Genomic DNA, 27,402 nt, shown 5'->3' with positions numbered 1-27,402 from the left:
CTACGTCCACCGTGGCAGTGGTGAACTTATTGCGCATGAAGACGCGCTTCACTAAAGCCGCCAAGTCGGTTTCCGCAGGAGGCACCTTATCACTCTCCTTAGTAAGAAATTTGTGCAAATGCGTGCGAATTCATATAGAACCTATGTTCGAATGCATTTATTCTCACATCAGTGAAGTGCAAAGGCACGCTCCCAGGAGATCGCGGCAAAAGCCGAGACTGTACATTCTACGCAGTCATCGATTCAGTAGCATTTGAAATCGGCGCTTCACCTTTCTTCTCAATTTGTATTTGTCAAGCAGACTCTGTGTGTTCGTCGTGCTCGCGCCATAATTTTTCTCCTAAACCTGTTGAATTTTGTTGACAAAGATATTGCTTAGATACCCACCGGGGTTGCTTAGTGACTTTGCCATTGCGCGCCTAAGCACAGCGTCAATGGGTAATGTGGTGAGTGCGGCGGCTGCATTTCGATCGCGGCAAAATACAAACACCTGTGTACAGTACATTGGGCGCACGTTGACGAGCCCCACTTGACCAGATTATTCCAAAGATTTCGGCCCATATTATCCCAGAATTGCAGTTTAATGATGTGTTGGCACAAATACAGAGTAAGGTGTGCACTTAGGGCGGTGTTTCAGATGGCTACACCGGAGGAGCAGAACGGTACTACACGGAAGAATCGCTCAAGTTTAGCATGCTACAAACAACCGACGTATCCCGCTACGGCTGACTGCGAAAACTACGGCATATGATTGGGGGCTACCCAAGAAAATTTATATTGAAGCTCTAGGTTCTAACAAGCCGAGGAACAAAGAAATATACAACTTTGAAATTTTAATGAAAATGTCGCGAAATGGGATTTAAAATATAGGGCAAGCTAAATAAGCTCTGAGACCATGAATATACCTAAACTAACCCAACTATAGGCTTCTGAAACTTTAACAGCCTCTAACCCTATGCCCATATTAACAAGAACAGTACTCAGCGGCCTCTTATAAGTGTACCACTACCTCGAAATTGTAGCGCTTTGCTATCAAGAAAGTCCACGACATGAAGACACCACTGCTTCCCAAAATAAATACGTTCTTTTTTGTAAGATGATTAGCATTGTTTGCTTACTTCAGGCATTTTTCGTTCTCCCAGTACCTGTGCAACCTCTTTCACTGATCTAATACTAGTGCTGATTTTAACGGTGCTACTCATACAAGTACAAATGTTCGAAAATGAATTTGCCTTAAATATTCCCGTATGCAACAATACTATAGTTCAATAAAATTCAGAGATGCTAAAACTGAAATCTTTAGTACCGGAGGTTGGCAGACCGTGTCTATTTAAATTTTTTTATGGTATGCGAAGACGCGATTAGCGTTCTTACTAGACTCTCCCCTCCCTTTCACATTCTAAATGAACGTGTATTCAGTTTTACGGTCTGTCCTACATTGGCTTAATGCTAGCTGCCCTATCATCGTTGGTCGTCATGAGGAAGCTTCCACCGTAATTATTGCTACTAAATCTAGCGATTTCCTTTTTTGAAAATTTCACTGTGATATTACAAATGTTTGTCAAAACTCAAGGCGGTTTTATCCGCCCCCTAACCCCAAACTCGACAGGGCCCAAGCGGTAGACTGGAGGCAGCTACAAACAAAGACCTTCCCCAACACCGTCCATCTCAGGCGGATATATCCGGACATCTACTCAGATGATAACTGCAAACTATGCAGCAGGGCTCACGCATCTCTTAAGCACATTCTCTGGGAATATGAGGTTATATGCAAAGAAAAAACAGTTTCCCCAGATGAAGCTGCGGCGCGATGGACGGCCGCGTTGCGCAGCTCAAACCTCGAAAATCAACTATGGGCCATCCAGCAAGGCCATGAGGCGGCGAGAAGACAGGATCTCTGGACCTCTTTGGGGGCGGCCTAGGCCCAGGCCACGAATTTGCCAGGTTGTTAATGAAATTTTTACCACCACCGCGCAATTTCTGGAAAGTTAAGAGATATGTGTCCCTAGCTATAGTCGGATACAACTTTAGAAAAAAGGGGAGGCCCCGCCCAGATGACCGAAGCGGCGAAGTCACCGGCCGTCCGGCGCATGACGTTGGTCCAGAGTGCGCGCCCATTGGTGGATGCTCGTGTGCACCCGCCTCGGAGGATTAAACACCCCCTTTTTTCTAAAGTTGTATGCGACTATAGAATACTTGCATACGGAACTATAGTGTGTCCACTTTAACGTACATTTATGCTCTCTGTTGCACAGTTAGGTGTCATTGCCTCGCAAATTATCACTTCTTCGTTGCTTTCCAAGCTAATATAAGCACTCCTAAACGACTCTTACATATGCGCATTCACTGATGTTTTAAATGCAAAGCATGTTTTGGTAAAACTTTGCTTACTCTAACAGTATATATATATATATATATATATATATATATATATATATATATATATATATATATATATATATATATATATATAATCTGTCTCTGTATGTCTGTCTGTCTGTCAAAACGCCTTGAAGGTCTGATGGTCGCTTCGCCAACTAAAAATGCGCATAGTATGAAAGAGTGTATGACGAACATAAATAATCGGTCGTGACATGAATATCATGCCATGCGTCTAACGTAAGTCATCACACAGCCGCCTATGTCTTAGTGCTCTCAGGTCGTTTCGTTAACTTGGTGGGCACGAAAATTGGCATAATATGACTAGAACATATCAGCAACATCAATAATAGGGCATAATTTGGATATCATGACACGAGTGTCATGTAGGTCATGAAGCAGCCTCCTACATCTTGGTGCTCTCATGGTCGTTTCGTTCACTTGGTATCTCCAATAATTGGTATAGTATGTCAAGACTGTATCACGAACAGAAATGACGGGTCATAACAGGAGATTCATGATTTGCGTGTCATGTACGTTATGAACGTTATGGTACGTACCAAAATTGGTATAGTATTAGAGTGCATGACGAACATAAAAACTCGCTGCCTATCCAATCTGTGAAGGATGACCAAGGCGGCTGTGTATGTGGGTCTCTTAATGGCGAACTGCACCGCTGCAGCGGGTTGACCCGGCATTGCACTATCTTCGGGATCGGCCCACGTGTGGAGAGTCCTTAACGCCTGCTTAAACTCCGCTGCGGGTCTCCGGGATTTTGTTTCCATGCGGACACGATCCTAGGGGAACTAGCGCTTAACAGCTCTCCTGTAATTGATTGGTCATGCCATGAGTGAAATTCGTGACATGTGTGTCATATAGGTCATCAAACATCTGCCTACATCTCAGTGCTCTCACAGTCGATTCATCAACTTTGTAGGCTACACGCACACTGCTTCGCATAACATCGACCCCCACAGGGCGTAGGATCTGCCAGATTTTAACGTTGTCGTATAGTCTGTCCATGGCCTACACAGGGATGTATGGAATGAGAGCCGCTTGAAACATGAAATACACGTAGCGGCGCAGGGGTGTTTGCATCAGCAAGGCGTTTGGTGTGTTGCGACACCGCGTACCCGAGCAACTAGGCTTGGCCCCTCCCGCCTTCTCCTATCCTCTCTTCATCTTTTCCTACACGCACACACGCGCAAACACGCACACGCGCGCACATGCGCGCACCAGCACAAACGCACACAAGCACACAATACATGCATCTCCAGTTCTCGGCAACCTTCTGGAGACGTTGAGCAAAACTCGGGTGCCGTTATCCAGGAAATCAAGACGAGAATGGGAGGTGAATGGGGCGAGAACAAAACGAGAACAAATGGGCATCGTTGGGAGATCAAAACGATATCATCCGAGGAACCAGTCACAATTAAGAAAATGCAGCCTCCTGCCTTCAACTCCCTGTACAGGACCGCAACACTGCTAGTTACTGCGCGAAGAAGTTGAAGATATTTTTCTTCCGACTCCAACGGCAGCGAGCGTAAAGGGTCTCAGGTGAAAGGGGTACACATGCCAGTCTCGAACCACTGGGCGCTATGGGAGGTCGAGCTACTCAGCCACGACCTCGCCGATCAACTTAGGGGCGTCCGGCACGCCGAGGATACCACCCGTGTCAAACGCCCCGGGCCATCACCTGGATTGGGGTGGTCATAGCTCCACTCCGCAAAATTCGCCAAACGTCTTGAATAAAGTTTTCCATCACTCACTCCTATTTCTTACTCTTGCCTGCTTACATCACTCAAGCTGCAATTTCTTGTACGCTGAAGTTTACTTGGTCAGTTCGAATAGCGACGTTCAAAACAGAAATACAGCACCCCATACAAATAACTCACTTTCGGTCCTGAGATATGGTTACCAGTGTGCTCAAAGACAGAGGCACGTAAATTACGTGGCGCGGATTTGGCGCCGCCTCCAAAAGATGGCGTGCCGCTACGTGGCAAGGTCGGCAGCATCGCTTGAGCCGCCGCGCATGGTTATGAGGGCTAAAGTGGTTGTGAGTAAACGTCGTAATTACTTCAACCAGTCTTCCTTTCTGCAAGCCATATCATACTTGCATATACTCGAGATTCCAGTAGCATGGGAAATTTTTTTAAGCGAAGCATATTACTAGAGCTCAACCCAGCTCCTCAGGCGCGGCGGTGTCGCCTTCAATACCACGTGACACCGTGACGTCACGGCAGTAGAGAAACGGGGCTCCAACTCGCGCCGTTGCTCGCGCCGTCGCCTTCAAGGCTGACCACGTGACACCATGACGTCACGACAGAGGAGAAACGGGGCTCCAACTCGCGCCGTCGCTCGCGGCGTCTCGGCGGTTTATAAGCAGCTGGGCTTGCCTCTGCTAGACGCTCACGAGGTGAGATGCCTCATGGAGACAGAGCTGCTCGTTGGAATGAGAAGCGAAGGTTGCGGCGTGCTACAGACTGTTTCTAGGTGGCTTTGCTACGGCGCAGCGACTACGCGACCCGCATCGGACGCGGTGAGCGTCGAGCAACGCAGCGTTCGGCGCGACAAAGAAATGTGCGCCTGAGCAAGCGCCGCACGCCTGAGCCGACGCCGACGACACCGGCTTTTCTGCGACACGAGCTCCTTAACCCTTTAAGGCGCCTTGTACACAATTGTGTACATTGTATTTCTGGTTTTTTTTTTCATGTTTAGGGCGCGCAATTTTCTATTAGGTTGGCTTTAGCGCATTCCCAAACTTTAAACTGACAACCATATGCATTTTCGGCGCCATTTGTCGCATTTCGGTGAAGATGTTCGTATCAAAACAAGAAATGGCGGACGCTGGAGCAGCAAAGAGCGATGAGTCAAGTTCTTAATTTTTTAGTGCCGCTTTTTCTTATTGTGGCAAGTGAAAAAAATTAGACGCGCTTGTGCATCATATGAAGTACCGAGGAGTGATAACTTCATCCATTCTGAGGAGATGACCGAACGCTAACGCTCGCACGCGCATGTGTACACGATTGTATACAAAGCGCCGTGGTCGCTGCAGAAATGAAGAACGCTGAGAGTTGCTTTGATTTTCTTTCCAGGTTTTTTGGCCATTCGTGGTTCTTCTTTCTACAGTGCAAACAAGCATAAGAAAACCCAAAAGACAGCTGAAACGCTTTTGGAGCTCATTGCTGATAAATGTTTCAGACATCGGGGAAAGTGACGAAGAAGAAGCCACGTGTGAAGCGACCGACGCCTGCGTTGCAGCTGCGTTGACCAACCTCACAGAAGAGGAAGATGCTGATGTAGGGGAAACGCAAGCTGAAGAAGTGGACACTGAGACTGCTTTTTCCTTTTGTGAACCTAGGTACCTGCAATTATTTGCTGGACTACCACCGCGACAATCAAACGCTGCCTAGAGCTTAACTCCTATATTTGATGAATTTTCGCTTGCAAGCTACCGAAGCATTAATTAAGTCGGTACTACCCGAGAAAAAAGCGTAGAAGGCCTTCTCTTGCAGAGATACAAGCACCACAACCAAAGATAGGACAAAAAAGCAAGAATATCGCTTCCTTGCACCGATGCGCACTACGACTCCTTTGACCATTGGCCCGAATCCCGCGACCTGAAGGTGCGAATTAGGTGCAAGCTCGAGAAGTGCACACGAGTCGCCCAGATATTCTGCATGAAATGCGCCGTGCCACTGTGCCCGACGAAAGAGAGAAATTGCTTCCTCGCATTCCACAAGTGAATTTTGTGACCACCGAGGCGCTGTGTACACAATTGTGTACGATTTTGGAAATAATAAAGTTTCTTGATAACTTTCATGAATTCGATGGTTTTGTGTTTCTTAGGTCCCAAAAAGAATGTTTATATATAAAACGATTTTTTTCTATGCATAACTGCAAGTGGCGCCTGAAAGGGTTAGCGCTGTCGCGTTAAAATAAAGGCTAGTATGCTTCGCATCCTGGGCTTAACCTTAGCTAAGCCACAGCAATTTTTTTTCGTAAGGAGCTCATAAAAATGCGTAGCTTGTAGGCGGTATTTCCTTAAGAACTTCATCTAGAGGAGTCCTCAAATGTGATTCGGATACCGGCTTCTGATATGGAAGTACGTCGTTGACAGACGCATGTATGAATCATAGCAGTTAAACAAATTCTGCAGAGGTTGCACAGGTTTCGAAGAAAAATTTGTAGTACATCGTCTGAAATACATCCTCTCATTTTTTCTTTGTCTACGTCTACAACGGGCTATGTCTGCTGCTCGTAATAGATGAAAAAGAGCAAAAACATTGTGAAGCATCTGATTCGCATATTATTTGATGATGTAGCAAATATATTGGGTCAAGGTTTATGCGCTGAAGAAATGAAAACGTTCATTTTCGCTTAGAACAATATCTTGTTCTGCCCGAGGTATGTAATGGAGCGTAATAATCTTCCGAAGATGCCAACATTGCAGAATCTTGCGTGGTCAGCTGCCTTATGGCCACGAAGTCTTGCATGCATTCAATACCGAGTTTCATAAAGAAAATTGCACCGCATATGCAAGCACTGTAATAGGATTCTTCTACCACTAAATGGTTTTGGCTCGACGATAAAAAAAAAAGTCATTTCTTATGAACTGGCCTTGCAGAGCTGGGAATTAACACTTTTTGTGTTCTTTGATAACATACAGGTGTCTATTCCAGTGGTGGCCCTAGTCACCTGCACCTGGGGCCCACAAGCAGCATCGATCACAAAAAGCCCAGCACAAGCTGCACTGGAATGGTGGAGGCATCAGCAAGCTTACAATACGGAGCCAGGTAAGGCGACATTAACGAACGTTTCATTGCTAAACAACTCGGAGACTACAGAGAATGCTTACCGGAGGTCAACTGTGCCTGCCCCCTCTAAATGTTCAAGGGGAGCGCAAGCTCTGATGTCTGAAACGGGAACTGCATCAGCAGTTTTGAGCATTCGGCAGGCGGAGCTGGCATTAACATACTTCCTTCTTGCAAGAGAACGACTCGACACTGACAGAGCAGAAAGCATACGGTTTTCTAAAGAATACTTTAGAGTACTCGGACACATCAATCGTTGAGCCATCATCGGAATGATGGGAAGTACATAGATTTGTCTGATTATCCACACGTTGTTGCGGAGCCGTTTATTAGGCTTTGTCTGCCTTCATTATCGTAAATTTCAGAGCAACCTATGCACTTCGAAGTGAGGAAGACGGAGCAAATACGTACAATCGGTACTAATGGAAACGACTGAGCTTGGCGAGGTGGCCAAATCGAAATGCGCCAAGCGTCTCAAGGCACTGGCTTGCCTGCAATAATTAAATAAAGGCGTTTCACATTGCTTGTCGATACATGCGTCCGTGGCGTAAGAGTTTCAATATTGGACCCATGTGCTTAGAGGTCCTGTGTTCGAATCCTGCCGTCGGTCAATTTTAATATTATTTATTCATCACGCAGGACAATGTTGAAAATAACCAGTTTACAAAGTTACTATGCCGTTGAAAGCCAGAAGCGGGAAGTTAAGGCAAATCCGTGTACCTCCCAGAATTCCCATGCTCCCATAGAAACTAGCGCCAGAGTTATCGGTCACTGGTTATCGTATGAAACTGTGTCATTAAGGAGGGGAACAGCAAAGGGCGCAATGATGAAGCCATAACAACTCGGCCGATGTTCCATGCTGTTAACACGCTGCAATATGCGGCACAGTTGAAGGCTCTTGCCTGTTTACTTACTCCAGCATATTTAATTCATATTGATAGTGAGGCGCAAGATGTTAATTTAAACAAAGGCTCACAAAATGAAACAGTGAATCTAAGTTTACCCAGGGAATGTAGCGTGTGCTAAAAAAAAAGAAACTTGCTCTAGAGCGACAAAACCGGTGGTGGCAGGTTGGCCGGGACGCTTGAGAAATGGCTCTTCTTCGTTTCCCTGATATTTAGATTTGTGTGCGTGTGTCCGCCATGAACAAACGGTAAATGACAGGCGTCACTGTTTTGTTGGGCGAGCTTTGAGTTCATAGGCCGAACATATACCACAATGTCTCGACAGTTTCAGGGCAACAATCAATGGTTTATGGTAGGTTCTGGGCTACTTGCTGCTTGCGTGGAGTATTACCTGGCTTCCCCTTTTTTAACGTCATTGTGTGCACATTGCGTCAGTTCTCTTGCCCTATACAAAGTGTGTTGTTGCGAACTCTCAAAAAAGGCACCTGAATCAAGACGACTCTCGGATATACATAACTCAGTCTATACCTTCGGGCCCGCATCCAAGTGTATTCCATGTATTCATAAGAGCGCCTACTTAGGCGACTGTTGGCACACCCATAAGTTCGTTATATTGACCTCTTTACCCGAAGACAAATCGCAGTATGCGCTTAAGAGCGCGATCTTGCCAAACAGAAGCTATGCAGGTTCCGACTATATTGCCTAGAAGATACGTTGGCCCTGCACTGTTTTGTTGCATGCATTGTAATGCGCGATGTGGTCACTTTGGGCATCGTTCTCGCAGAGCCAGTACAGTTTCAATGCGCGCCTGGCAAGCGAAGCAAAATGACGGTTAAAATCTTTTCCTAAATCAGTACGTTATAAGCTGCTTTTTCTTTATTGCTACATATGCAAAAATATTGCTCAATCAGGAGGGCATGTGCTTTTATGTCCAAATATGTGAAACCACAGATTGTCAGCAGGTCGCTCACGTTCGAGAACAGATTTCCGTAAGCATTGCAACAGTTTGTCAGCGTATGCTATGTACTGTAGGTGAGAAAATCTTATCGAAAGATATACTGCCGGTGAATCAAAACATTTTACGAATGTTTCATTTGAAGGAATCTATATCAAGGCAGCCATAAACATCTTTCAGGTTATGCAACGTTCTAGATAACGCCGTGGACCTCTATAATATCCCGACATTCCATAGGCATCACGATGTCCGACAGAAAACTCGCATACCCGGTGTCGCCAGATGTCCTTCTAGGTAATATCGCGTGAACATTTATGAAAGGGACTATCGAGGCCTACTCGTAATCATCGCCAGGACCCTTATGTCCTAAGTATGGCGACACATGTGTAGCCCAGGCAGACTTCTGGAAGTCCCGTGAACATCTGCAAGTAGGAGGGTGACCAAGAGGCGGCGAACAGAGAAATCCTTGTTACACACTGGCTTCCCGCTCATGCATTGTTGTAGGTGGCCTGATCAGTGCTTCAGAAATCACTTGTAATAGGGAGTGGCGTCAAGGAACGTTCGCTTTGGGACAAGCACCTGTAGCCTTCTTTGCAAGTTCTGCTCATAAAGGCATCACTGTGATCGCCGGTATTTGTGGTCGTTATCTAAGGTATTAGGCGTGTTTTCGCACAAATGTAACATTAAGTGTTCCATTAATAAGCAAGTGGTTATTCAATTATACAATGTCTGTAATACCATGATACTGACTTTGCTTATTGATCTTATACCTTGGTATAAATGTAATAGCTTGGCCCTTTATCTTGCCAAATAACTTTTTTGCTCAAATCGATCTCGTAGCTGGCAGTATATTGTATCACATCAATGTATGTGTGTAGCTTATGGTCACAGGGCGCAAACGTTTCAAGGAGGGCACTTGTGCTCATGAGTTGCATCAACTTGCCGAAATGTTGGCCTCGGAAACAACCTTTGTTACTCCACTGTTAATCACCTCAGGCCTTACTGTTCATTTGTCTTCTGTTCTAGAAATCCTCAGACCACGCGGGTTCACCAAAGCAACGCGCAGTACTACACGACTGCAGGCACATCCACCATCCAGGGTACGTGTGGGAAGGTTTTTAGACGTTGGTCTACCACGCCTCGTCTTGCTGGCGATTGAGGAAGCTGATGTCTGGTATCGCACACGATACATTTAAACAGCATTCCCACTTGCTCTCAGGTGCACAGTTCTACGCATGTAAATCTGAGCACAATATCCTAAATTGAACTGTCGTTCCATGAAATTAGGCTCCCCTGGTGACAAGATCGAACAGACTATTCGCTACGTTGATCAAGATGCACGCACGTGTGCGATTCTGTTGTAATCGCTAGGATAGTTCATAGATTATACTTGAGCGATTCCTGATGCCCATTTACCAGACTTATGGTAGCTATATGTGCATTTATGATGTTTAGCGGTCGCAATTAAAGAGGCGGAATGCAATATGCGCTATAAGTCGCTACCTGGCCATACAAGATAGTTTTCTCGCAACTACGAGCCAGGTTGTCTCGGTTTGCTGTTAAACATATCATGTTCACGTCGCGAGGAATGAAATCAGTGGTAACGCTCCTCAAGCCTTGCATTAGTAGCACTGCTTGTTTTCGGAGCTCTTTATTAAAGTACATAATCGCATGATGAGTTCAGCTGGGCTGCACATCTAGTTATTACCTTAGACTTGATGAAAAAAAATCCTACTAAATAGTAGTAATAATTGGATGGAATGTAGAAACGCCAGACGCAGACGAAGACAACTGTGCATTATTCTATAACAATTTCGACAATTTCTTATACAGGTAAAACAGGCTTTAGAAACCTGAGGCTATGCTGGATCCGTCCTCGACATGACCACGTGTCCGAATCTAAGCGCAATTTCGTGAAGGAATGAATTGTTGTGCACATGCGTACACCATAGATGTACGGGAAAACTATGCGGATTTCTGAGAATGAAAGCTTTGCAGTTTACAAAAGACATTTGTTTTTTTAACAGCATGTCGGATGAGGACAAATCTTTCTTGGCCTGGCAGATGACAATTTTCTCTCTCATGAACCTTTCCTTGTATTTCGAGAAAAACACATAGGCAAAAAATGGAGAGCTTATGTTCGGCTTCACCTAAGCTAAAGCCGTTGATCTGACAAAAAGCTTTCCCATTTAGTGATATAAACTAAAGATAAGCAGCCAATAGGAGTGCAATAAATTACGATAGAGCCATGCGGTTTTCTTGTGGTTAAAATTTTCAATAACCGCAGAACACTAGTATGTAGCCATTGGTCTATACATACACGTTCAATTTCATTGTGTGATAAGTCAAAGCGATGGTTAACGCCTAGTAGCCTATCGCGGAGATAATGCATTATCCAAACACCAGAAGCTAGCAAACCAAAATCAGGCTTTGTAAGATCAACCATGCTCTAGTCTAGGTATCAAAGGCCAAGGAAAAAAACAATAACTCCCAATGCGCATACTTGGCTTTTTCGTAGTGCCACGTTGGGCCTTCCAGCTTTTTTTGCTTGCATTCAGCGAAGCATTCCAGGCGGAAGCACTGCTGTTAGTCTTGATTAGCATCAAGACTCCTACGAAAACTTTTTGGTCCCCTCGCGTTCCTAGCAGGGATGTGACACAGTGTGGATCCAACATCTCTCATTTCAGGGTATGCACACAACAGAGACACCAGAAGCACCAGTTTCACACTTCCATTCTACAGCAGCAGTGGTGGTGGCAAATACGCAGTGGCCAGTACAAGCAACGCGGGCACGAAGGAAGCATCGGGCATTCCGGGAAATGATGCTAGGTGAGCCAAACTTCTGTAGGAGTTCCTTTCGATAGAGCAACTAATTTAGACGTCATGGAACGCCGTATATGGCACAATTATGCTTGAATTGACGAACTTGTGTGATGGATTGAAGTTCTGGTGCCTGAAGCTCCAAGTATCAGCTGTTCTTTTCACAATATGGTGCTGGCTTTAACAGGAAGCTTTATCTGGGGATCTGCTACCCAGGGCGTAAATGCGCGAGAATGAATCGTCTTGCTCCGCAACCACCGCAACAACATTGGTAAACCTTGTGTCGTATTAAAAATATCGTAAAATTGAAGTTAAAGGAATTTCATTTTCGGTGTGTTAAGAAAATTGAAACGCAAGTATGAAAATTAGAACTTAATTAGGCTTTAAAAACGCAATGATGATTTAAACTGCCCTAATATCACATCTAAAGTGCCCGAAATTGACGTATTACACAGCACTCAAAAATAAACTATTTTTTGAGTAGACACTTTGGATGTGCTCGCACAAATGCCAACTATTTTACGCGTCTATTTTAGGATTGGTGATTTCATTATTTTTCAAGTTGGAAACCAAAACTAAATTTTGATTCAGGCAATTCTTGGAATTTAACTGCGTCAATCAAATGCAATATATTTCAACGGAATTCACACGGAAGATAATAAAGAACATTGTTCCTTTGTTTAACGGGTTTTCATTATTCATTTGCCCATGAAGTTCTAACCTAATCAGGACATAAGCCTGTCTAGAGGCCGGCAAAGCTGACATGATTTACAATGTAAACCAGAAGAGTTGAGCAGCGCCATAAAATTCTATTAGCCATGTGAACAACAATAGCAATAAATATAGGTATAGAAATAGCCCATTACGCACAAAATAGCAAACAATGTCCACCTAAAGCTTAGCGCCGATATTTCAAAAGAACAAGACACCGTAAAGCATACATGCACAGGGCGCACTTGAATCTGCCCCCGAGCAACACGCCTGTGCGCCTTAAGGATTCTCCAAGCAAACGTCTCCCCTTGAAAGGGTACTGATCCTCACGAGTTCCGCCCCCTTGTCGAAACATTGGCGTCCGCTAAAATCTTCAGCTACCTTTGTTTACCATCGCAGGCCGCACTGTTCATGTGCATACCTTTCTTGCATTTTAGAGTTCCTGACGCCACCGGCGCTGAGCCATGGAGTACGCCGTACTACGCAGCTCGTGGCACAACTACAGTCTCCGGTGAGTGTGGCAAGACTTTCAGCCACTGGTATACAACGCCTCACCTTGCACTTGACTCAGCAATCTGTCTGCAGTCGTATACGACACATTTCTAGAGCATCGCCACTGGTTCACGAGTGCGCGGTTCTGCACTTGTCAATCTATGCTCTACATTCTGCATAGTTTCTAATACAAGAAATGTAACTGTTGCCTCGTGAACTTAGGCTCACGGTTGAGGTGATCTGATGGGTGAATTGATGCGGCGATAGCGCTACTCGTGTCTGTACGGTACTGTACTCCTGCTGAGGACAGCACTAGTAAGCCAGTAATTAAGACAGTAAGCAGGTATTCCCAGTTTGCTATCGTGTCGACGTCGCTAAAAAACAGCAGCAAGGTTCCTTCAGCTTTGCCATTAGAAGAAACGTTTTTTTTAGGGGCTGCTTATTGTTGATTGAAGTGCTTAACTGCATGTGGCGCTTCTTTTCTTTACATAGTACTTGCCAGCAGTGCTACAATATAGTCTCAAATATTACCGAAAGTGGACGCGAAAGTGGACACGGAGGCAATCTTCTTTCCTCTTCGTTCTATGTTCCTTTATATGCTTCGTTACTTTATTCGAACAAATGATTGAATGAACGAACTTGCATGCTCTTAAGCACGCTGAAATTTGTCTTCCGGGTCCTTAACAACAGCTGAGTGCTGCAACGCTATAAATCCACGAAGAGCGCTTTGTGCAGTTGAAGCATGGAACACATCGACGGTCTCCATGCTTTCCATCCATTGCTTTTAAACGGTGACTTAGGTTTCGTGGTGGTGACCACAACAGGTCGCGGTCAGCGATGATTTCAAAACAATGATGGGTTCTCTTGTGCATGATAGGCTGGCCATTAGTAGCCACCGGGTATCCGGCCATTCATTTTCGCATTAGGGTGACTAATGCGCATTTTGCTGTTAAGATGCCGAGGAGCTATCTCTTAACATAAGCATACGTCAGCGTTGCAGCCTTTTGTAATCTTGCGTGAACCTGCGGAGCAGCTACTCCTGAAGCCCAGATGCAAATGTCATCTGCTTAAATTGATAGTCTGACCAAGTATGGCAGGGATTCCGCTAGCCAAATCAGAGCTATGTTGAACAATACGTGTAGTGGCCGGTAATTTCACCATCCTCAGGGAATACAAAAAAAAGCTCATTCGGGTCAGGTTGCTCCCAATTCAGCAAATAGCGTGACCTCCGATTTGAACGGACACGAGCGCGTCAACGATGGCTTCACGTGAAACGATACCATAAGCACCAGTCACGTCGTACGATAGCGCTAAGGAGAGGCGTTTAGGTGTATGCTGTTGTTGAATACGCAAAAGCAATGACGTTGTCGACCGACGAAAGGCCACGTGAAAAGCCGGTCATCGCGTCTGCATGGATATTGCAATGCTCAAAAAACAACTCGAGGCACGTGGGGATCATCCTCTCAATTACCTTGCCAACAAACCTGGCGAGAGCAAGAGGCAGATATGAGTTGAGTTCAAGGGGACTCTTTCCGTCACTCCAAGAAACGTTGGGATGACACAGCAGGACCTCTCGCTCTTCATGTTCAAGAAGGCGTACAGCAGCGTGCGCTATAATATCTAGTCAGGGACGAAAAGGAATGCCTGCAAATGGCTAGAGCACCCTCCTATTCTTCCATGTAGAAAGGTTCGTCCGTTGCCGAAGCTTGCGTGAAGGGAACTTCGTGCAATTTAAGATCCTTTCGTAACAATCTGTCACCTGCAATTCTCTCACAAAGTTCTTCTCCAACATTGACTTCTCGACAGCCTCAGAGGAGAGCCTGTGCGTTAAAGTGGTTGCGTTGCCGAGCAGAAACGCGTACGCTCTGGAGATTAAGCCTTACGCGAGACAGTGCTTTGTGGGGGTCCAACTAGTTACAGAATTAGTTTCATTGTTCGTTGTATGTTTAGTCCATGTGGCAATGTATTTTCTTCTGCTTCCGCCTGGCCTCCCTCAGGTATAAAATTGACTTGGTGCGTCTATATCCGTTCTCAGCGTGTCGACGTACTGCACGAAACCTACGCTCGAAATAAGATCTAACAAATATATAACGGTGCCGAAAGGAAAATAAAGACTTAGGAGGGAGAGTAAGAAGCGACAGGTTGAGCGCTGAGTTGTGATAGCGGTCGAGAGTAGTTCTTTCTCTCCCTCCAAAGTTTTTATGTTCCTTTTGGCGCAGCAATGTATTCGTTAGATCTCAACCAACTCCCCCGGCAACAAGTTCTGCTGGAAATAAGGCAAAGCGGGACCAAAGTCCAAATGGGCTGCAGGGTCCCCGACCTGGCATCTGTTCTCCATTCGCATTTTATGACATGCCTGAACAAAGAATGGGTGCATCCCCGTGTGAGGCAGCCAGCAGAAGCGATAGAACACCAAGGAAAGCCACGTAGGCTTCACGGCTTTAGTCGAGCGCGAAGCATATTCGAATATTTCCACACACAGACAAAAAAAATGCACTCAAGCTGTCGATGGTCGCCACGTGTTCACAGAATCAAGAGACAAAAAAAAACACGCCCGCTGCCCACGCAAGAAGGGTGGAAGAAGAGCTCGTCAATACCAACACCGAGAAAGCATGACCTCTCTAACCTCGACCGCAGAAGCGGCCCTTCATAGACCAGTGACAAACTGCGTCCGCTTTACTAGATAGAGTTCTGGAAATGAAACTGTTTCCAATATATATATATATATATATATATATATATATATATATATATATATATATATATATATATATATATATATATATATATATACATTTATTTATTTGAGAATTGGGTAAAATGGACCAATTTTCCCCTGGAAGCCGTAGCACTTCACTTAGAGAAGTAAAAGTAAAAGATTAGAGTCCCTTTAGCCTACGTTAAAGAGGATGAAGGCGATAGTCTGCGCGCTCGCAAGAAATTCCTTAAATTACTTTGACATTGTCATTATAATGTGTTGTCACTTTCTATTATTACTTGCTTTCGCTTAACTCGTTTTTCTCCCTTGCTCTTGTTCGGTCGCCTATGCATCGCCACTGTTTCTGCGCAGTTAAAGGCCCGCTAGAACGGCCGTGGCAAGTCTATGAAGACCATTGGGAGGCACACGCTGGCTCCCTGAATGATTTTTAGCCCTTAATTCGACGAACGTAGCTGCATGGGTTTTTATATATTCTCTAGCACAGAATGAGAGGGACACGGAAATGCAAATTAGGCAAACAGACAGCGCCAACTTTCAACACCAGATGCATTTTCAGTTCACGAAGACGTACTGATACTCCTAAAAACGTCATATGACACGTACGTGTAGACTGCTCGCCAGGCATGAACAAAACCGGGGAAACCACACGCACACACTTTTGTGGCCACACTGCTTATTTAGAAGGGCGTCCGTTCAACGCGAACATAGGTGATCGAACTCTTTTCCTTTTTATTGGTAAAGAAATACTGGCGCATGCACTTGAATTTTAATGCCATAACGCCAGACGGTCAAATTTTCGACCCACGACCCATGAAGCGCTTTCCCCTTAAAAAACATTTCAAAACTTTTTAACTGGGAGTGGGGGCTACACGGTTTTGATCATTTGGTGGCAAGACAGCGCGAGTTATTAGAACGCCTCTTTTACCGTTAAAAGATTAGCATGTTAGCGTTGAGATAGTGGCGCCACTCTATCGTCTTTCTTTTTTTTCTTTGCTTGAGCTCTATGGCTGCCTTCTGGTTCCCAAAACACCTATCGTTTCGTTTGTTCCCTTTACTCATCGGCACTGACTGCGCATGCACTATGATTCCGCCTGCTTCTTTCACTAAACAGACGCTAACGCTCCATAGCCGCCGAAGCAGCGATGGCTGAAGAAAGTAACAGTGGAAACACGCCTCCTGCGCTTATCTTCCGCGAAGAAGTAACTCCGAACACAATCCAGGAATTCTTCGATGGCGCTTCGGGCACTCCCGACTGTAGCACTACGTGAGTCTTGCCGCTTGTAAAAATTCTCGATGAATATTGTTCCCGTGAGTGTTTCCCAGAACGCAGGCATTGATAGCTATAGATTTGTTCTTACTTCAAAGCGGGCTTTTGACAGACAACTTCAGCCTGCGTACATTGGCGACATTCGTAGCTTTTTTAGCGCGTTGATGCACGGGTGATGCCAAATATCTTCACGGGAAGCATAGCTGCGGCTGTTTATCGTTAAGGTCCAACGTTATGTCACTGCGGGAAGCAAATGCTTCTATGGAAGAACATGTTCGTCGCTCGTGTTTGGTCACCGCGTCACACAGCTGTTCCGGTGGCACAGTGGATACGGCATTGGCCTGCCGAGTTCGAGGTTACACATGATGTTCCTGGAACAACGGCCTATCATCGCTGATGGAGAAACGCAAAAACACTCGCCGGTCTACGTGCCTGTTATAGAAACCCAGGCAGTGAAGCACCATTTCGTTCGTGTAAGCTTTTCGAATGCTGCTCGCCGCGACCTTGCAAGAGCATATTTTTCTAATGGTCCTCTTTAAACTAAATAAACGTCCTTAAGAAAAATATGTGCAACATATCGATAGGCGGGAGCCACGGAGCCAGCGAACCCGAAGCAAACCAGGCGTGTCTGACGTATCTTGAGATTCTGGGATTCGCGTACGTCCGATGTACCTTTAGAAACAGCGATCACCACATAGCCCGTCTGTGCCCACTGCTTCACCTGATTTACCACGCCGGCAGCTAGAGTCGGAGCATAAACAAGCTAGTGCGTGGGCAGGTCCATCCCGCGACCTCATTCCACAATGCCGGCACTACCGGGACAAACGCATACCAACACGAGCGAAGAAATTACTCCTTCGCACTACCTTGGCAAAGTCAGAAAGCCCCCATATCTTCCCTCTCGCATCCGCTTTTGCTCGCGCTTGCGCATAAACGTCGGGCGATTCCTGAATTGCCATCTCATGATGCGTGACTGTCACGGCCGACCGATGCGCCCGCTATACGAGAGTTGGTCTAACACCTAACCTAAAAAGACTCCCGAACCGTTCACACGTGCCGCTCATGATCGTGCGGCTGTCACCTTGGTGATGTCTTGCTTCGTTAGCTGAAGCAAAAGTTATAAGTATATTTAAGTTCTAAAGCATGTTTTAAAGAGTAAACCTTCGACAACTTTTTTTTCTGCCACGGTAAAGAAGTCGCATGTTAGAATGATTTGTGGTTTGCAACTCTACATGCACGTACCTTTATTCACGTTTTCTTTCTGAGGCTTATGTCTGCAATTGCGCCTTGTTCGTACCCTGTAACTCAACTTAATTTTTGGAGGAAGAAGAAGACGACTGCGAAAGAGCCGGGCTTCTCGTCGGCTCCTGCTATTATGCCAATTAACGCAGTGTTAATTTACAGTTACCGCGATATAATTGGTACCGAAGTGTGCGCGAAGGTGCGGGACATCGACCAGTACCAGTTTTGACCAAGCGGTACGTGATTCTCTCGATTTACGAGGACTTTTTCTGTTGCGGTGCGGACTTTTCGCTAAGCCTAACGTAGGCCTCCCACGAGTACGGCCACCGGTGGCGACGGGCCCGGCCGCAAGGCCTTGCCCGGCGACAAGTGCAACCAAGATGGCGTCCGAAATGGAAGTGGCCACGTCAATGGGAGACAACATGGCGTCAGCACCGAGCATCGGCAGTCTCGGAGGGCGCACTTGCATTGAAGTTCGCGGAGAGGGCATTACACCAGAAGAAGCCGAAGGCTGGTCGACCTCCGGCAAGCGCGTCAAGCAGATTATGGCCGGCAAGGAAAACGGTGAGTCCGCCGCCATTACTCGCCAGTCTAGACTCAAGACTAGGGCCACCTTTGCAAAGAGAGTTGCAGCCTCGGTAACGAAAGCGGCGAGGATGCCGACAGACATGCCGAAAGAAGACACCAAGATAGTCATGAGACCACGTGGAGGTCTCAATGTAGCGAGAACTGAGGTTTCAATAATTATGTCGGCCGTCATGACGGCGGCTCGAGTAACGAAGGAAGAAGCCAAAGCAGACACCATCTGCACGAACGCGCAGCAAAACATCATCGTGGTCAGCAGCCCGGACGAGAGGCGTGCCACGCTATACTCTAAGGTCAAAGCCCTTAACATAGGAGGCAGGACATTCGAAGTCAGCGCCTACCGAACGGCGCCGGACGGCACGGTCAAGGGAGTCATCCGAGGCATAGCCGTAGACGACTCCCCGGAGGAGATAGCCGAAAACATCGTGAACCCGTGCAACCCCCTAGCGGTGGAGGCGCACAGAATCGGCAATACAACCACGGTGATAGTACTCTTCGCAGGACAGAAAGTACCGAACTACGTCAAGTATGGCTCGATATTAGTCAGGTGCGGGCTTTACCGCAAGCACTTTGACGTGTGCAGGCAATGCGGCAAGGTCGGCCATAGAAGAGACGTATGCCCGAATCCTGACACCAGAGTGTGCTTCGGCTGCGGAATCGTGAATCCCAGCGAGGATCACAAACGCGAATGCAAGCCCAAGTGCAAGCTCTACGGGGGACAGCATCCAACGGGCGAGAGGGAATGCAAAAACAAGTACAAGATACCGTACGTGGTCAAAAAACGGCAATGGGAACGCAAGATGGAAGCCATGCAGCAACAACCAGATCCGGAAAGCTTTCCGCCGCTGCGAGCGCCGTCTGCCGATAGACTCCGCGGGGAATCGAGGCAGCGCGACAGCAGCCGCAAGAGGGACAACAGCAACGGAGGCAGGAGCGCCAGCCGCCACAGACCGTCGCAGTCGCAGTCGAGGGAGAGAGTCGCCTGGGCCGACGCAGTCAAGGCAAACATGGCAGAGAAGAGACAACCACCAGCGCAAAACGCCGCGAAGACGATCCAAGAAGAGAACGGGATGGTAAAAGCCCTGAGAGACGAGAACGAGATGCTAAAGCGGAGAATCGCCGAACAGGACGCCACCATCAAGGAAATCAACGAGAAGCTAACGACATTAATTGCGTTGCAGCAACAGCAACAGCTGCTGCCGAAGCCCGCACAAGAGAGGAAACAAGAAGAGATAACCGAGGACGAACCAGAGGTCGAGGTGGACCCGAGAGCCACGAAAGAGGTGGGACCGGCTCCCAAGAGGAGAGCCATAGAGGGCGCCAAGGAACGAAAGATAATGGAGAGAATCGAAAAACAGGACGACAGACTCGACCGTCTTGAGGCGACCAGCAAGGTAACCAACGAACGCCTCACTGGGCTAGCGCAAACAGTTCAGCAGATGACAACAAACATACAGAGCACGATCCAGAACATGATGGCGCAGATGCAAGCACAGCTGCAGACGCAGATACAGACACAAATACAAGGTATGGAAGCACAGATCATCGCCAAACTGCAGCAATCATGGACGGGACCGCACGTACAGCAGCATCCACACCACCAGTGAGAGACCTCTTGGTCTGGCGCTGGAACTGCAATGGCTTTACCGGCAAGAGAGCGGTGCTGCAGCAACACTTGCAGCAACTAACGAGGAAACCAGACGTCATAATGATTCAAGAAACACACAGCGAAGGAACGCCGAGACTACCGGGCTACCGGTCGCACGACAGCCCGCCGAGCAAAAGGGACACGTCCAAGGGCAAGGGCAGAGGGGTCTGCACCTTCGTTAGGAAAGGGATCACCTTCATGGAACACGAAACGATCGGCAGAAGCGCCATCGAACACTGCACGGTGGAAGTAATCACGGGAAAGAGGAGGAAGGAGAGCACTTTCCTGGTGAACGTCTACAGCAATCCGTCCCACGGACAACAGAAATTCAAGGCACTCTTCCACAAAGTGAGTTCAGTCGCGGGGAGCAATACGCTCGTAATGTGCGGAGACTTTAACGCTCCGAGCCAAGACTGGGGCTACCACAGAACGACGGTCAAGGGGAGAGAGCTGATGCAAGACGCCACCGACGTGGGACTGAACCTAATCACGGATCCGGCCTTTCCCACCAGGATCGGCACATCGGTTACGAGAGACACCACTCCGGACCTTACCTTCGTCAAAACTGACGGAGGATCGAGAGAAGCAACATGGAGAAACACAGGCCAAGAGCTGGGCAGCGATCACTACATCGTAGAGGTCGTCGTACCGCTCGAAGGCCAAGGCAACAGCGGCATAAGGAAGCATCGCATTACGGACTGGGACGCCTTTCGAAAGGCGCTACCCGCGGTGCAACTGGACATTACAGACATCGAGCAATGGGCGGCCAACGTCGTTGAGACGACGGAAGGAGCCACCAGAGAGCTGGAGACGGACGAACGGATAGACAAGATGGACAGTCGGCTGGCCCACCTGATAGAAGCCAAGCAGTCCATAAAGGCGAGGTGGCAGAAGCGACGAACCAACCGAAGTCTAAGGAAGAAGATCGCCGAGCTCAACAGGCAGATCGAGGTCCACTGCAGGGTGCTATGCACCCAACAGTGGAACGAGGCCTGCAACGAAGCCGACGGACAAATGCACAAGGGCAAGACGTGGAACATGCTGCGGCACCTCCTCGACGAAACCAAGACCAAGGGCCACCAACAAAACAACCTGGCCAGGATCCTACACAAGGCGATCTGCGAACACGGGGAGGACGAGGTCAAGAGGCGCTTGGACGCCAAGTACCTACCGACCACCCCCACGGAAAGACACCCAGATTACCAAGGCAACGAGAACGAGACGCTAGACCGAGACATCCAGACGTGGGAAGTCAGAGTTGCCCTGCAGGATCTCAATGGCAGGTCCGCCGCGGGTCCCGATCGAGTGACCAACAGAGCGCTCAAGAACCTCAACGAAGCGGCCATCGAAGCGCTCACGAACTTCTACAACAAGTGCTGGCAAGAAGGAAGGCTGCCCAAGCAATGGAAAGCAGCCAAGACGATCCTCATCCCCAAGCCTGGCAAGCCGCCCAACATACAGAACCTCAGGCCGATCTCGCTGACTTCGTGCGTGGGAAAGGTCCTCGAGCACGTTCTCATGAACAGGTGGCAGCGTTACCTGGAAGAATCGGAGCTTTACCCAAATTCCATCATCGGGTTTCGTAAGAAGCTCGGGACGCAAGACGCCATGATCTTACTGAAGAACGAGATCATCGACGATACGACGGGCACCAATGACAACAGAGCCATACTCGGGCTGGACTTGCAGAGCGCCTGCGATAAAGTGAGGCACTCGGCTATCTTGGCCCAAGTATCCAGGCTAAACATGGGCAGAAGGACTTACCAGTACATCAAAGACTTCTTGACGGAACGGACCACCGAAATCTGCGCGGGAGACCTGAAGCTCGAAGAGAAGAAGCTGGGCAGCGTGGGAACTCCGCAGGGCTCGGTGATCTCCCCGCTACTCTTCAACCTCGTGATGATCGGGGTGGCCAACCGGCTAAAAAGAGTAGCGGGAGTCCGGCACACCATCTACGCCGACGACGTTACGCTATGGGTACCGGGAGGAAGCGACGGACACATCGAGACAACGCTGCAAGAAGCGGTGAACGCCATCTCGGAACAGCTGGGCGGGTCTGGACTCGTTTGCTCTCCGGCCAAGTCAGAACTGCTGGTGATTCCACCGACAGGAGCGGGCAGGAAAAGAAAGAATATGGAAGCCAAGTACGAGCGTCCCAAGATTACGGTCAAGACAGCGGGAGGACAGGTAATACCGGAGGTCGAGAAGATTCGAGTGCTCGGGCTGCTCATCCAGCGAAACCGTGTTAACGGTGAAACTGTCAACAAGCTCGTGGGCAAAGCGGCCGCGGCAATGAGACTCATCAAGAGGGTGTCCAACAGAAGAGCGGGGATGAAGGAGGAGAGCCTGACTAGGCTCGTTCAATCCTTCGCAGTTAGCCACATAACGTACGTTGCCGCCTTCCACAACTGGAGGCCGAGCGAACGTAAGAAGATAGACGCCACCATACGCAAGGCGTATAAGGCGGCACTCGGCCTCCTCGGGAGCACGAGTACCGAAAAATTCATGGCGCTGGGAGTCCACAACACGCTGGACGAAATAGCCGAAGTACAGAGAACGGCGCAACTCGAGCGTCTCTCTGAAACGAGAACCGGAAGACAGATACTGCGGGACCTTGGCCTCGAGCCGAGGGAAGGCAACCAGCAGGAAGACGTACCTATCCGGATAGCATCAACAGAAAGCTCAGGGTCTACCCGATCCCGAGGAACGTGAACCCCGAGCACAACAAGGAGCGGAGGTTGGCGAGGGCCAGGGCTCTCGTGGACCTCCACGCCAGAGAAGAAGGCGCCGTCTACGTGGACGCGGCGGAGTATCGAGGGAGCAGCGACGCATACGCGGTGGTGGCTGTCGGGGCATCGACGGGTGCAACGAAGACCGCGGCGAGCGTCCGGACTCGAGAGGCCCACCGAGCGGAGGAGGTGGCCATCGCCTTGGCCATCTCCGACCCCGGATGCACTACAGTGTTGTGTGACTCTAGAACGGCAGTGAAGAACTACGCCAAGGGTAGGGTATGTAGTGAGGCCGCGCGCATACTGCGCAATGCCGAACACATCGAACACAAAAGAGCTGTGGTGATCAAGTGGTTTCCGGCCCATATGGGCAGTGACGTGTCGGAACGCGGGAACGTGAACCACAACGAGACGGCCAACTCAGCCGCGCGAGGACTAACCAACCGCGCAGCTGCAAGCACGGCCGACTCGGAGTGTTGGTCGTGGTGCAGTGCCAAGGACAAGATGACCACCTTCAACGAAATAGTGAAGTGGTACAGACTTAACAGACAGACTATGCCGCCACCTCACCCGGGGCTTACCCGGAAGGAGGCAGTGCTATACAGGCAATTACAGACGGGGTCCCTGCTCACCCCGGTGCTAGCTAAGCACGTGTGTCCGAGCGTGTACGCAAGTGACGTGTGTAGACTGTGCGCTAAGGAGAGAGCCACCGCGGCCCACATCCTTTGGGACTGTAGTATAAATCCGCGAGAAGCCAGCGAGAAGACAACGATCCCGCCGCAGCTAGAGGCTGCAACGAGGAGCTATGACCAAGAGACACAACTCAAGGCCGTCCAGCAGGTCTCGGCAGCTCTAGAGAGGCAGCGACCGCGCGAAACCGAGGAGAAGGGAGCAGCACCCCCAGGAAGGGGGCGGCGACCCTCTCGGATCCCCGGAAGTAGCGAGGCACGCAGACCTCGAGGAGCACAATGCACGAGACTGACGTAGTGGCCGCGTCGCGGTGAAAGCTTGTCCTCCCTGCGTGGAGGGAGCCTAACCGACTCTGCAGGCAGTTTCACTAAAGTTGTTCTCTCTCTCTCACTTAATTTTTCAGAAAGGCAGCTGCACGGGTCACACGTGAAGCAAACTGGAAAGAACACATTTTGTCACATATGCTTTACTTCAACTTACTGCGTCCTTTTGTTCTCGTGTGTTCAAACTGGGTCTTCCATAAGAGGCTACTGTCGGTTCTGTATTACTCTGGGGAAGCCATGTTGCTCGTAATTTTAATTATTTATAAGATAGATTCCTCGAGGCACGGATCCACGATTGGTCATTCATTTAAAGTGCCGTGAAAATCCTAATACCAGCACGGCGATTTCGAATCCAATCTGACGCGGAAGGAGCATCTCCTTTTATTACAGCGCTGCTTTGAATAAAGCACACAAGGAGTTCACGCAGCTTCTTCTTTTGAGCCTCACCCTATGTTAAAAACGATTAGATAAAAAAATTTCCGGTGTGCCTATTCGGAAATTATCATTGCGATTCTCCTCCACGAGTTGACGCCACGACAATTTGAAAACCGAACACCTATACCCAACTACAAAGCACTAATCAGAAACGCAGTAGGTGAACAAAAGCTCAAGTTCTACATTAAACTAAACTTGACTTGCCTATTCATACAAGTCAAAGAGGCGTTTCCCACTACACGAATTACACAGCGTTTCCTTTGTGCCAGCCAGCAAGTCAGCATGTGAGTAAAATGAAACATTACATGTATCCCGTTCATTAACAAAATAGCAGTTAGCTTGTTCCAAATTTTGCTTTTACAATAGCTTCATCACATATTTCCCGACTTACCTGGAAGCGAAGAGTCCGATACAAATACATATGCTAATTCTAGGACTTGTGACGACTCCTTCGAAGACCTGCGGAACGCGTTGAACAACCAGAACGATGCCAGTGACTTCACGGGTGTGTACGGCATGGCCTTCGACCATAGATGCCACTCGCGAAGACCCTTAACAAGCCTCAACGGAAATTCAAGTAGTAACTTAGCGCGATAAAAACACGGATGCAAGAAAGGTCGACAAGGACAAACGGATAGAATACTTACATAGACCACGATATCGTTGCAGTTACTGCACAAGAGGACAGACTTTACGAGCGTCACCATGTCGGTTTCCGTGTGAGCAGCCCCAATTCGAATTACCAGGATAGCTGGTTGGGACAGTTGGTGCGCAAAAGTCATACAGCGCGATAGCCATACTTGGACGACACAAGTCACAAGGACATAGTTGACAACTTTGTTGCTCATCAATCCTCCCCCCCCCTCGCAATCGAGAAACAGATATCACAGCTCTGTAAAAGTGCATGTGCTAGAGCACCTGAGGCGGCCAATATTGGTGCATGAATTATTACCTTCCAAACATTTTAACTGTTTACGAGCGTTTTGCAAAAGTCCTACACAAAATATGGTATCATATTTCAGAGCGCAGCATACTATATCATTTTGACCACTTTAGAGGTAATATTAGATGTATCCAAAGCTATGTTGTCCTTTATATTGCCCAATTATATTTGAAAGCTTCATAGTGTTCCTATTTTAGAAATTGTTCCATATCGAAAAATTTGTATGAAGGAATTCACAGCCCAAACAAAACTTCGTTTGGTCGAGTCACTACATTTGAACCGATTCTTTTAAGTGCAACAGATCTCGGTAAATTTAGTGGAATGGTTACCGCGAACTTCTCATATGTATAGACAGAATCCCCAGAGCTAACCTTTAGTTTTCTCCGCTACTAAGGAGCTTTGCTATAAGGAGAACGCGGCCTTTACGGTTAAGGCAAGTTAGGTTTGTGCAAAAGCTAGCTTGTGAAATTTTGCATATTTTCCATCGCCACCTTAGCAAAGCCTGGAATATGCTTATTGCGGGAAATGTAGATCCAAGATTTGACTCCGATTACAGACATAACAAAATTTCAAGGACGCTTTAGCTTCGCCTTAAAGAGTGAAACTCGATACCACTCAAATATCCCTGGCTGCTTCTAACGCTTCTCGGTAACTGCAGTTTATGTAACCGTAATGTTTACTGGAAAACGCTGGCTGCAAAAGCTATGCACGAAAGCGAGCTTTCTGGAAGAGACCCCGCTTATTACGTGGGCCATGTATTCTCGGTGGTGGGTACGCCACTGCCCATGATACAAGAGTGGTAGAAACGCAGGAAACTTGCTTTGTGCTTGAGTTTCCGCGTAAATGAATGTTTTCTCGTACGTTCAAATTACAATCTGGTCCTATCATATCTGTTGGTTGCGTGTAAGTCGTACTTTACTATATTTCTGACGCATTTTACTTTAATTCATTTAGTTAAGCAACGCCTTCGCGCTACACGGAAGGCCTGCGTGCGGTATGTCTGATTTGGAATGATTTTTTGCACACTACACGGTCAACGCCGGCGCCGGCCGCAGACACCGAATTATCTGCTACACGAGGCCCGCAGTGCTATCGCGTTAAAAATGCCTACTCTCATCTTCGGCATGGAACACTGTCGTGTTCTATTCTGGTGTACTAATTACAGCACATATTTTGGGGGAAATTCAACAGTGCATAAATTCCGTCACGCATGTCTCTTGCGTCATATGTATTGAAGGCATATTTCCAGAAAGAGCACTCGGAAGCACTGAAATAAGGTTACCCTACACTAAACCTCAACTAAAGCTCCGTGTTTTTATTTCAGCACGACATGTTCACGCTCGTTGAATGATCCTTGAACAGAGGCGAGCTAACACCTCTGTTATTCTCTCAGGCCATACACATGTCACTGAAAGCGGAATCACCAGTTCCCTACATATGGTGTCCAGCAGCAGCGTCAATCACGCACAGCCCAGTACAAGCCGCGCTGGAATGGAGGAGGCATCGGCCGTTCCGGAGAACTTCGCTAGGTGAGCCAACGTTTGGAAAAATTTGTTTGCACAAAGCAAATCACAGACGGTGCGTGTAATGCTCCCCGTGGTACAACTATGCCGTCACTATTACACTATCGCTATGGAGGAGAGCTCTGATATGTGAAGCGCGCACGAACTCAGCCGATATTCAAAACACACGGCATGGTGGATGTGGTGCTAACATGCTTGTCGTGCTCAGCGCTCTGGCAAGTT

The 27,402-nt window shown here is 47.8% G+C and overlaps 2 protein-coding genes across 7 annotated transcripts in view; both read left to right on the top strand.

Moving 5' to 3' along the window:
- Positions 1 to 27,402, top strand: part of LOC135919771 (uncharacterized) — a 111,167-nt gene that overhangs the window by 68,515 nt on the left and 15,250 nt on the right. For 4 of the 6 annotated variants that reach the window (XM_070526012.1, XM_070526011.1, XM_070526013.1 and 1 more), the window contains 5 exons: positions 7,049 to 7,175; positions 10,080 to 10,153; positions 11,741 to 11,882; positions 13,022 to 13,095; positions 27,051 to 27,186. In XM_070526012.1, coding sequence (XP_070382113.1) covers positions 7,049 to 7,175; positions 10,080 to 10,153; positions 11,741 to 11,882; positions 13,022 to 13,095; positions 27,051 to 27,186 — 553 coding nt within the window. The remainder of the gene's footprint in view (positions 1 to 7,048; positions 7,176 to 10,079; positions 10,154 to 11,740; positions 11,883 to 13,021; positions 13,096 to 27,050; positions 27,187 to 27,402) is intronic. The other 2 variants (XM_070526015.1, XM_070526016.1) reach the window with 1 other exon arrangement.
- On the top strand, positions 18,685 to 20,806 carry LOC135919807 (uncharacterized). The gene has a single exon (XM_065453748.2). It carries the CDS (start codon positions 18,685 to 18,687, stop codon positions 20,494 to 20,496), a length of 1,812 nt encoding a protein of 603 aa, XP_065309820.1. The 3' UTR covers positions 20,497 to 20,806.

This window comes from Dermacentor albipictus, chromosome 9 (genome assembly GCF_038994185.2).
Source record: "Dermacentor albipictus isolate Rhodes 1998 colony chromosome 9, USDA_Dalb.pri_finalv2, whole genome shotgun sequence".
NCBI classification, from domain to species: Eukaryota; Metazoa; Arthropoda; class Arachnida; order Ixodida; family Ixodidae; genus Dermacentor; species Dermacentor albipictus.
Note: the sequence above shows the minus strand (reverse complement) of the source record. Positions and strands in the feature narration are given on the sequence as shown.

Coding starts and splice junctions, on each gene's coding strand:
- LOC135919807 (XM_065453748.2), top strand. CDS start 18,685: ATGGCGTCCGAAATGGAAGTGGCCACGTCAATGGGAGACAACATGGCG.